Genomic DNA, 12,016 nt, shown 5'->3' on the forward strand with positions numbered 1-12,016 from the left:
CACAACGGAAAAGTGCTATCAAGCTATTGCTTGATAGATGAACATAACCAATAATTCTGTATGATTTATCAAAGGCTTTAAAGAAAAAATGCTGAAAACGACCATCAACTGTCAAATTAGGTTTGCCATGCTCATAAAAACACATGCAATGTCGTCTTCGGCCACCAGATGGCATCACTGTTCCTCAGTTTATCAGGACCCAAGTTGTAGCACATGCCAGCATGTGTCTAAAAAAATGGTCACTTTTCTTGCATCCTGTCATTATAATTAACTTTCTTGAACATTCATCTTCAAACATCTGAAGAAAATTTGCAGTGAAACACAATTCCAGCGAGCTGAGCGAATTATCTGGAGACTGACAAAAGCACACAACAATACCCCCCCCCCCCCCCCCCCCCTGAACAGAATGCATCTGTTCAGGTCTGTTAAAAACAAATTCCTTTAAAAAGGCATTTTTTTGTTACATGTCAATCTCTTGATCTGCCACGGTCAAGTAATTAATTAAAATGAAAATACCTGATGGCGAGGTCGTTTCTCAGCAATAGTTAGGTGAGATCAAAAATATTTAAATTAAATCAATTAATTACAGATCAATTAGTTTAATTAATCTCTCAATTTTATATATATCTCTTGACAGCACTACTTATAATATTGAAACTGTATTCACGGAAATTGACATGTCACAGCTCAAACAACTTTATTCTTGAAAAATTACGACTTCTGTCTTGTCTTTATTTTATTTTTGCAGAATTATAACATAACATTTTGGACAATTATTCACATAAATTGTTACTTTTTTTCTTAAAACAACTTTATTGTAATAAAACTTTATCCTCGTGATATTTGGACTTTATTGTCATTGTAAAAAAAAGAAGTCCTCTGGTGCCCCACAGGGGAGGGCTAAACCACCTACCTGTAATTCATGCACATTTGATATGATAATTGAAAAATGGACAAGGTAACCCAGGAGACGTAGGGTAGAAAAAGATTAGGGGCTGCATGCATTTGATACCTTTTACAAAAAGGGTCATTAATTAGACATTAAAAAGCAGGAAACCCAGCCCACAGTTAGTTCCACGTGAAGCAGTGATGTTAGAAGACAGCTGTGTTAAGTGTTTTCCAGCATGCATAGAGAGTCAAGGCCTTAAAGGAGTCACCTGCTCTTCTTGCTCCTCCCTTGTCTGTTCGGCTCAATCAGAAACTCAATCTGCTGGACGACTGAGAAAGCATGAAGATGGTGGAGGGCTCCACAGTAAGGCACGGACGAGTGGACTGTGTGGGGTGGGTGGAGTGACATCACCAGAGGGTGGGGTCACGGGCACATGGGATTGGCGGGAGTTGAAGACATGAGTAAGTAAATGAAGTGAATGTGTAAAAGGAGGATTGGTGTTCCAAGGGCACATGGAAGGATGGAAAAAAAGATGTCGGACGGTGAAGATGTGAATAGGGTGGTTCATTAGAGATGAAAGAAAAAGCAGATCAGCAAAAACAATCTGTCAGTCCTTACATTCATTACTTTAAGGGCAGGATGCTGGAAACAGGAAGTCAAGAATATTGCAAACATGATACTTTCAAAGCAGCGTGTCAGCTGCAAGCAAGCTAAGGCTACGCTTTGTTAGAAGGATTTAAACTAGCAGCAGAAATAGCTTTATTTAGCTAACTGCTACAACAACACGTTTATAGTAGTAAACATTAAAATGATCTGTATCCGTATCTGCACTCCAGATGGGCGGGGCATAAAGAAGATGAATAGAAAATGTATGGATGGAAATAATATAACCAGCAGCCACCGGCTAGCATAGGTTACCAATTGTGCTTTAAAAGAACAGATTGTACAAAAAAGTCTATATTTTTCAAACTTACAAATAAAAAAAAAAACTGCAGAAAAAAGTTGTAAATTTTCATTGGCCCAAATAAAATAATTGGCGTTCATGGCTCTCACTCACCGCTGCTATTTCGCAACCAAATGTGCATTATTAAGTCTATTCACATTATTGAAGTTCCTGCAAATTAACAACATCAACACCCATTGCAAAAGTGTCTTACCTGAGCATGCTCTGTCGCTGTTGGGTAAATGGCCCTGCAAAGGACCTTCTTGATGACATCAGGTAGCAAACTGACCGTAATGAGCAGGATGATGCTGAGCCAGGCGGGACCGCTGGACAGCATTTGCATGAAGACGTAATACATCCTCTGGTAGTTGAGGAAGGGCCTGTGCAGAGGGAAGAGACAGATCAGGCTCAAGCTTCACAATCATACGTCGTCATTATTGGAGCAAGAAAAGGCTTATAAAACCCTACCAAATGATGCCTCCCCAGAGGAGGGAGAAAATCACGTAGAAAAGTAGTGAGCCCCAGATGACAAAATGATTGATCCAGGTCCAGTGGCGTGTGTCCAAGGCAAGCTAGGCAAACACAACATGTACATTCTACTCACTTGCTCAGTTCCCTCCATAGCATTTTGCCTACTACAGTAGCCCATCATTCACACGATGATGATGGCCACATATGCTCATGTACCTTGAGGGTAACAGTGAACACCAGCACAGTGAAGACGAGAGTGCCGAAGGTCCAGTTGCCAAACATCTGCAAGTGTGAGGAGACAGTCATTTGTACTAAACATCAGTTACATTGTAATACCACTGATAATCATCACAGCACTACAGTTATTCCTCGTTCATCGTGGTTAATTGGTTCCAAAGTAGAGTTCAATATTAACTCATTCAGTACCAAAGACGTCTTTAAACGCCCGATCCCAAAGACATATTCATAAGTCTTTTACGTTTTTTTGCAGAAGAGGCAAAAACGGGTGATGACGCAATTGCAATAAAAGAGTTTTACGCCACAAAAACGGCCACAAGGTGGCAGAAGTGCAATTGATAAGAGCTTGGCATGGATCTTCTGCATGTAAAAACCCACTTGATAAGGAGGACGAAGTGGAAGAGCGTGGAGGAGTGACATTTTAACACATGCACACGCGTGCACACACACAGTTTAGTTCCAAATGAGAAAATGGTAAATAGTTCATGGTGTTATCTTTGTAAATAAACTGCTTTTGTTGTTGTTTATGTTGGTATAGTTGTTTAGATATGTAAGCCGCCACAAAAGCATACAATTTGTGTCAAAATGCAAATTATGCTTGAAATGTATCTTTTCACAGAAAGCTGTTTTTCTCTCTTTTCTTGTTGGGAACTGATATTTTCCTGAAACTTACCGACTGTATGTTCTACTGCTGATTACTAAAGAACAACAAAAGGTAGAAACAAACTTTTTTTTTCTGATCAAAGACGAGAGTCTAATCTTTCTTTTGGTAGGTTCCATGTTTACATAGCCATAGAACACAAGGGCTTGTCTTTTGAAAAATGGCTGGGATTGAATGAGTGAATCAACGCAATATTTTCGTAGTTAGAGCATAGAAAACCTGTTTGACTTCTTAAATACATGTTTTTACCATTATTAGAGCTCTGTAGACATGAAATAACATCCCTATAGTCACCTTTACACTCCTATTATTCTTTGCTTACACCACATTGCGCAGCCTACGGGATCACTGCAGGGACATAAGAAAAGGCCGCCGCTAGCATAGCAAGCTACCAAGCTAACTAGTGAGCCTCTCTAATTTACTTATTCTAAACTTAAGAAAGTGTTTGAAACGGCGTGGGGAAGGACAAAGAAAGAAGCCAAAACCGTACCACTTTCACTCTATCATGTTGGACATGGCTGACTCCATGCAATGTGAAGGTCATGAAATATAACGTCATGTTACATCAGTGTAACATTACTGACACCTGCTGACCCGAATGCTATAACGAACGTCTTTCAATATTTTTTGACTAATAATAGGCCATGGTCAACCACAAAACAGTCATCATTTATTAATTAATTTTAGAAAAAACGCGAGTGAGGTATCATATCTTCACGACTGCATCATGTCTTGAAGTTAACAACAGAACTACTCAGCAGTTGTTTGCTAACTTTTGTGCAACTTTTAACTTTTAACTTTTAAGCCGTTTTTTAGAGCGGGGTCCATGAGGTGTGTGTGACTGACCGGAAGAAAAGCTCCAACCTGCTAGGGTAGACTTGGTTCGGGACCACTCGCAGGCTTGCATGTATAAATCTACAGAACCTGATTAGAAGATGACCTGCAATTTTCAGACTTTGCTAGGGAAAAAATACCGATCGGTATTCGGGTCAGTAAGGTATTATGGCAGAGCTATTTTAGAGTTTAAATGTTAATTAAAGTTTCAGGAAAATGTAATACACAACAGAATAGCATGTTTGTAAACGTTGAGCGTCAAAAATACCAAATAATATGTGGAGTTACTGTAGCTAGCAAGCACAGCTATACCTGTATTGATATAATCAACACAATAATCTGCTTGGATTTCTAGGTCATGAGACAAAATTTGTAAATCAGCAAAGTCACCTCATCACTGATATCGTATGAGTACGGTATTTTAAAAAACCTTCTTTCCATCTTTTTACCTTCTAGGATCCTAGAGAGGTGTGAGTGAAACGTGAGCAAACAGATAGAATGGATGGGTTGTTAAGAGGTCGAGGTACGGCAAGACCGAACAACATGGGGCTTTATGTGATATGTAAGTACATCTGGCGGGTAAGTACTGGATCAGTATATGGGAGAAAAAAGTCAGGATTTGCTGTTAAGTACAAAAGGCGTATGTATTAGGGCCACACTCAAAAGACAAAAGTACAGTTGGAAAAAAGAATCACTACAATAAAAGCCAAAATACTCCTTTAAAAATATTGAAATACAACAAGATAATGCTTTACTTTTCTCAGTGTAAAGTATAAATGTAATGTAGTGTGTGTAAGAATTTTGACATAACATGAATGTGTTAAGTAATCTTACTTAATGTGTGTGTCTTATTTTATTATTTCTTCCTTCTAAGTGTGGCCCTCATAGGTAAGCCACCGCCTAAAAGCAGTGATATTATCAACCAACCTTCAAAAGATTAGTTGTGCAACTATATGGACATAAACAAATGTACGCACGCATGCACGCGCACACACACACATACACACAATGAGAGACGAACATAAAGAGTCGTTAGACAAGCAAACAAATGTCTGCTCATAATCTCAGGTCACGTTGTCCCTCTACGTGCGACCACAACAAAACGCAGGGATAATGTGAGGAAGCATCTACGAGTGTGTGTGCTGGGGAAGTAATGGGTCACTGGGAAACAACACACTCAAGTGAAGGTGCAGCTCATGAATGAGACAATCAAACAGAAAGTCTAAACTGCGGTACAAACGAAAAAAAAGGAGACAGAGAGCGTTGACAGGGAGGACAGGCTTACCATCTGCGTGTTGGTGGTCATTAGCTGGAGGAGGCGAAAGAAGAGCAGCAAAATAAAGAGAAAGGAAGCAGAGAAAAAGGAGGGGGGAGAAAAGACAAAAATAATCAGGACAAAAGGTAAAATGAATTCAGTGATGTTTCAACTGAAAACAAACCAAAACAAACGAACAGGACAGAAGGCAATCATGATCCAAAGCGATAGCGATTTAGTCGATATGAGTGGAAATCTCATGTTGTTGACCTCACACTGAAGCTTTACACTAAAAGACCATCAATACAGATATAAATAAATAAACAACACATGAGCGCTATAAATCCTACTTGACACAGTTATGACTACCGTATTTCCTCTAATAGTTGCGTTTATTTATTCAACTGCAGAGTTCAGGGCCATTTGTACAAATGCATTGTATTATAAAATAATTACAACAAATACTTAATGAATATATTTTTAAACACAGTAATACATTTGCATCTATAAATTACAGTATGATATGCGCTATTAGAATTTAGAATTATTATTATTATATCCCCTATTATGAATATTATAGCCATATTTTACTTAAAGGAAAACGGCACTTTTTTTGGAATTTTGCCCAGCATCCACAATCTTTATGTGAAACAAGAACACATATTTCTTTCCCTTTTCTGTGCATTCTAAAAAGAGAAAACGAGTTAGCATGAGCTAGCTATAACGTTGCACGGCATGGGAGGTACCGGTTTCGACTATGAAGCCCTCTAAAAAAAACCTCTAACAATGTTTTAACAGGTACATGTAAGTATTACATGATATAATGTAATACTTACAGTATCTTGCCACATTTTGATGATTTAAGACATTGTACTTTCCCTTTCTGGGCACATTGATTTCACAAAGCCCACTGAGGAGAACTACCAACATTGCTATCAGTAATCATGGCAGACTTGGTGAGAGCTGCCGCCACCGACTACGACGACGACTACCTTTGGACAAACGAGGAACCAGAACCTTATCTTTTTGAGCCTGAATACACTGAGAATTACCTATAGTTTTAGAAGCTGAGCGGGCAAGAAGAGAAAGTGAAACATCACAGCAGAGGTTGGCCGCAGCAAGACAGTCATTTGAAACTTATTCAAAGATCCTGAGGGTTATGGAACAAAAAGTCAAGTGGTAGACACACAAAAATGTCTCCGGCCCTGAGCCGGAGGATCCGACTGGATGGCTGTCAAGAAACAGAACCACCCTCTACCCAAATGAGGGTTGTTACTGGTGCCGAGTGCCGTCCAATAACCATCAGATGGCATCTGCGACCGAGGACTTTTAAGAACAAAAAATGTCTTCAAAGGCCTTGTCTCCTTCAACCACCACAAATTGACCGTTTGGAATTTGCACGGGAGCATCAAACATGGGACATTGAAAGGTAGAGGAAAGTTGTATTCTCTGATGAGAAAAAAATGTAACCTTGACGGTCCTGATGGCTTCCAACGTTACTGGCATGACAAGGAGATCCCACCTGAGATGTTTTCTACCTGGCACAGTGGAGGGGGGTCCATCATAATCCTTCACTGGAACAATGGAGCTTTAGGTTGTGCAGGGGCATCAAAGGGCAGCTGGCTATGTGGAGATGCTGAGGGGCATCCCTCATGATTGAAGGCCCTCCCTCATCTGTGTGGTAATGATTGACTCTTCAACAGGACAATGCTGCACTTCACAGAAGGACTTCTTCCAGAGGAACAACCTCACTCTTTTGGACCATCCTGCGTGTTCCCCTCATCTAAATCAAACTGAGAACATTTGGGGATGGATGGCAAGGGAAGTTTCAAAAATGGACATTGGTTCCGGACAGTGGATGCCCATCGTGAAGCCATCTTCACCACCTCAAGCAGCATTCCCATTATTTTATCTGCACTCTGCATTCTTAATTTTTTTATGGAATGATTTATGGAATTTTATGTCATGATTTTAGAATGATTTTATGTTTTTATGGAATGATTTTATGAAGTGATTTTAGCCTTTTTTCTGTAAAGCACTTTGAATTACCTTGTGTATGAATTGTGCTCTATAAGTAAACTTGCCTTGTCTATGTATGTGTGTATATATTCACATAAACACATACACACACATACACATCATTATGATAAATATTGTATATTGTATACAAAATAAAACTGTACATATTAAGCCATATTTGAATGAACTATATTATTGTAATATTACCCGTATCATGAAATAAAAGGTATTTGTACAAATGGGCCAGAATGAATGAACTGAGATTTAAACTGCAACCGTGTTAACCAGTAGTGATGCTCACATGAGAATTACAGGCACGTATTGCCGTTTATTTGAGCTTTATTTCTTCAAGCGGGCGACACTATTACCAGCCATTATATTAGGAAACATGGCATGCCCGCATCATTCTGCACAATACCTCCAAGAGGCTCACCTGGCCATTGCTGGTGAAGGTGGTGTTGTCAAACAGGAAGTAGGCACCAAAGAAGAAGATGACAGCGTCAAACACGCCCAGGCATGTCCAGTACAGGAAGACTGGCCAGCGTAGGAGGGAGTTCTTGGCAATATCTCTGAGGCATCAAAACAGTCCAGCATTTCATATATTTATATTTTATTTCTATATTAGTATCCAATGATTGTATCCATGTAGCCTGACCGGCCTTAGCATTAGGTACAGCTACACAGTCTAATGGTATCCATTACATGAATCTCCCTTTATCTCTCTAATTTAAGGTTAGCATGTCTGAAAGTACAGTTTTCATGTGTCAGTAATTTTCTGCCATTTGTGTTCAACCCTCACCTGTACAAGGAGGGCTCTCGCTTGAGCGTCTCCACAGTGACGTGCTGCTCCACCAGGCTGTAGAGGAGGATGGGCAGCGACGTGAAGCTTATGTTGTACAAGGTCAAATAGGCTGTGTCGTATAGCGGCTGCAGAGGGACAAAACATTGCGTCAGAAAGGCTATCATCCATTAATAGTGTGGTCACCTCAGAGCAAACCCTAAGGAGTCACATTTGAAGCTTTATTCATTCCAGGGTTAGATGGTAAGCCAAAGTGCTCTCTCAGCTTAGCTATTTCACACTAAAATGCATGTGCGCTTGCAGACTGTAACATCTGGAGGTTGCATGATGTGTAAATTGCCAAGGCCATTAAGGCTAATTGGTGGTATGGCGCTACATAAACGCTGACTTGACAAGAAAATAGTTACCTGCTGGGAGAAACCGCAGAAGAACTGATACAGGAACTGAGGGAAGATGAAGCATACATTCTGAAAAGATTAAAAGCAAAAAGTTAAATAGGAGCATTTGCTGGCGCTAAATACGCATTTCTGTGTATGGTCAGATGGTGCCCAATAATGCTGACTGAGTGACAAGTTAAACAATGAAAATAAAAAGGAACGAGTGGCCTGCCAGAAAGGAGCCCGTTGGCACGGAAAGAGCTTGCTAGTACCTTGTAGAAGAAGTACTGAACCAGCTCAGCTATGCGTATGTAGTAGTAATGGCCGTGAACCAGCAGCATTTTCTTCAGGTGTTTGAACTTTGGGATGGCATAGTCACTGTTCCTGGCCGCCTGGCGACCTTCCTTACCCATAATCCCTGCAGGAACACACATCAATGCCAAACAATCAATAGTAAACAATAGAAACAGGTAGTAGTTAATAACAATACAGTATACAGTTTAGAACATGACTGATGGTGTACCGGACACTTCATTAGGTACACTTGCACAATGTCAAATCCATCTAATACAAGAGCTGTACCAAAAATGAAACCTTTTCAAAGACAATAATACTCAGTTTTGATATAAAGGCCTTCATTGCATTCACTTCAGTGCATCAAACTCAGAGCTCTTATACTGGATCATGTTACGTTGTGCAAGGGTGCCTAATTTTGTGGCCATTGTGTGTATTTTGTATCTATTGTATATTGTATATTGTATAGCAGAATATGAATCAATAAAAATATATTGCAATCCCACACATGCATTATTATTACTCATCTTTGCAGATATGATTTTACTAACCTTTTCAAAAAGAGAAAATAGAATGGAAACAATTGTGTTTTTCTTTCTTTTTACGTGAAAAACAAAGAAAAATGGAAATGCACGACAGTAGAAAACCACAATGTATCCCATAATTTAGTTTGATGATTGGGTTGTGTTACAAGGATTTCAAAAAACGTTTAAAAAAAATATTATGGAATCTATGATTTGACCACCCTTGTTTCTTCAGTTTCTTCATTTCATTTTAATGCCTGATACAACTAAAGGTACCTTTGTTTGGACAAATATAACGATGACACCAAAAATAGCTCATAAGACTTGAATTGTTTGGCAGTACAATGCTATAGCTATTCATGGAAGAACTTAAGTGATGTTGTTATTATCAAGAAAAGCATGGAAGTTGCTAGATACCAGCTCTTAAATTAAACTCTTATGATCTATATTTGTTATCATCATTGTATTTGTCCAAACAAATGTACCTTTAGTTGTACCAGGCATTAAAATGGATCAATAAACTGAAGAACTAAGGGTGGTCTAATCATTTTTTCCATGACTGTATATGATTCAAGTTCTTGCACCTCACTACAAAATACCATCCCGTCCTCACTTTAGCCAGAACGTTATACCAGCACTTTGTGAAAAAGCTAAACGTGATGTGATCAATGAGCTATCACGTGTCCGCTATTTCACTTACGACAGATTCACGCACAACAGAAAGCTATTTAACTGTATTTAACGTTCCATTACATTTTGCCACAATGTTTAAATACAACAGTTTATTTTATTATTTTTGTAATTAAAAATAACTCAAGGGTCTAATTTATTTGAAATATCACCCAAATGGGTTGCTTTTACTTATTTAAAAAAAATTCTGTTTGCATTTTTTTTTAATAAAAGCATTTTTTGTTCCTTTTTTATACCGAAAATTAACCGAACCGAGCACTTCAAGAAACTTAACTGAACCGAGTGTACCGTTTGTTTGAGTGTACCGTTACACCCCTGCTGATAATACTGTATTAATAAAGCTATGAGCTCACCAATCCCCACGTGTGCTTCCAAAATCATGCTGACATCATTGGCTCCGTCGCCAACAGCGAGAGTTATCGGGTGCTCCTTGGAGGCCTTGATCAGCTTCACGATCTGCAGGGGAAAATATTGACTCAGTAACACTGGCCACCACTGGACCTGCATTAGTGTTTACACATCTCTCCCTGACCTGTGCCTTCTGCAGTGGTGCCATGCGACAGCAGAGCACGGCGCTACAGTTCCGACAGATCTCCAGGAAAACCTCTCGGTAGTTTCCATGGCCGGCAATGTCTTGCTTGGGCTTGAGGACCGCCGACAGCGTGGCTCCGTCGATGATCAGACCAAAGTCCAGACAGTCGACAGACAACCTGCAGGGAAAATGTCAATCAAAAGTGAACTTTATTATATTTGGAAAGGATGTGTGCCTAATGTGCCAAGCACAACACTTGGCCTCACCCAGAAATGGATCGTTGCCTGAGGACAGTCCTATTCAGCTCAAACAGAACATCATGGAGACTTTGCTCCTCTGTGCGCTTCTTGGTCAGCTCCAGGATCTGAGTGCTGCGGCGGAAGAGCTTGCTGGCGTAGCAGGTGGCCGCCGCCGTCTCCATCTTGTCCCCCGTCAGGACCCAAACTTTTATTCCCGCCTTGTGCAGCGACTCAATGGTATCAGCCGCCTTCTCCTGGAGCCTGCACATCAATAAGTCAATAACCGCTCCAAGCTTCCAGCAGAGGGGGGGTTGTGGTTGTTAAAGTATTCATCAAAACTCCAATCAATCCATGAGCAAGTGGTGATAACTTATCAATGTGCCGCCCCCCACTGTCCCACAGCATCTCCAGTTTATCTATCAGCAAGTGTCAGGCCACCAATCGATCTGCTAGAGAGCTGCTGTATCGGGTCAATGCTGTCCGTCTTATCCCAGTGTCAAAATATTGTCTAGAAACTAGAACGGTGCTCTGTGAAGTGCAGACCCATGACAAGGCCAAACAATCCTAACTTAGACCAGCACTGGCTTGTACACCTTTATAGATGCCTCCTGCCTGCACCTAAACATTGTTATTAATATAATCATAATAATAATTCCACACCAAAATGTAATTAGTGGTCAGTCAGTTGTTTCTACATTAGACTAACCTGTCCTCCACAGCCGTGGCGCCCAGAAGTACAAAGTCTCTTTCGATGACCTCGTAGGCCTGAGCCAGCCTCTGCTCCCTGTCCTGCAGGGCCAGCTTGGCTTCCGTCAAGTGCTGACACGCCTCCTGGTACTCAGACTCCGACAGCCTCTTGTAGGCCACGCACAGGGTCCGCAGACCTTCCTGTTAACACAAAAAAATTCTAAACTCTGCCAAACTTCCATGGATTAATAAAGCTACTACGCTGACTTCTTTGTCTTCTCCCTGGTTTACACAATTAAGCTGGAATAGTCACGATAGTGCATGATATGCTGCTATGCCTCCAATAATAGTTCAATATAACAAACTTATTTAATTAGGGCTGTCAAATGATACATTTTTTTAATCATGGTTTTCAAATTAATTAATCACGATTAATCACCATTTGCAACTATGCCTGAAATATGCCAATTTTTACTGTACTTTATTGAAAGAAAGATAAATGACAGGCCAGGACTAAATATATTTGTATGTTTTAACAGCTCCAAATTAACTGACAATTTTAATC

General features: G+C 40.0%; 1 protein-coding gene across 2 annotated transcripts in view; it reads right to left on the reverse strand.

Moving 5' to 3' along the window:
* LOC129187564 (phospholipid-transporting ATPase IH-like) overlaps nucleotides 1–12,016 on the reverse strand; it is a 37,976-nt gene that overhangs the window by 848 nt on the left and 25,112 nt on the right. The window contains exons 18-30 of one of the 2 annotated variants that reach the window (XM_054787026.1): nucleotides 11,471–11,652; nucleotides 10,792–11,025; nucleotides 10,526–10,703; nucleotides 10,347–10,449; nucleotides 8,758–8,903; nucleotides 8,516–8,575; nucleotides 8,109–8,236; nucleotides 7,743–7,878; nucleotides 5,321–5,344; nucleotides 2,520–2,585; nucleotides 2,301–2,404; nucleotides 2,047–2,212; nucleotides 1,158–1,272 (exon numbers count right to left, since the gene is read on the reverse strand). In XM_054787026.1, coding sequence (XP_054643001.1) covers nucleotides 1,195–1,272; nucleotides 2,047–2,212; nucleotides 2,301–2,404; nucleotides 2,520–2,585; nucleotides 5,321–5,344; nucleotides 7,743–7,878; nucleotides 8,109–8,236; nucleotides 8,516–8,575; nucleotides 8,758–8,903; nucleotides 10,347–10,449; nucleotides 10,526–10,703; nucleotides 10,792–11,025; nucleotides 11,471–11,652 — 1,605 coding nt within the window. In that variant the 3' untranslated portion in view covers nucleotides 1,158–1,194. The remainder of the gene's footprint in view (nucleotides 1–1,157; nucleotides 1,273–2,046; nucleotides 2,213–2,300; nucleotides 2,405–2,519; nucleotides 2,586–5,320; nucleotides 5,345–7,742; nucleotides 7,879–8,108; nucleotides 8,237–8,515; nucleotides 8,576–8,757; nucleotides 8,904–10,346; nucleotides 10,450–10,525; nucleotides 10,704–10,791; nucleotides 11,026–11,470; nucleotides 11,653–12,016) is intronic. The other variant, XM_054787025.1, reaches the window with a different exon arrangement.

This window comes from Dunckerocampus dactyliophorus, chromosome 9 (assembly GCF_027744805.1).
Source record: "Dunckerocampus dactyliophorus isolate RoL2022-P2 chromosome 9, RoL_Ddac_1.1, whole genome shotgun sequence".
Classification (NCBI taxonomy): domain Eukaryota; kingdom Metazoa; phylum Chordata; class Actinopteri; order Syngnathiformes; family Syngnathidae; genus Dunckerocampus; species Dunckerocampus dactyliophorus.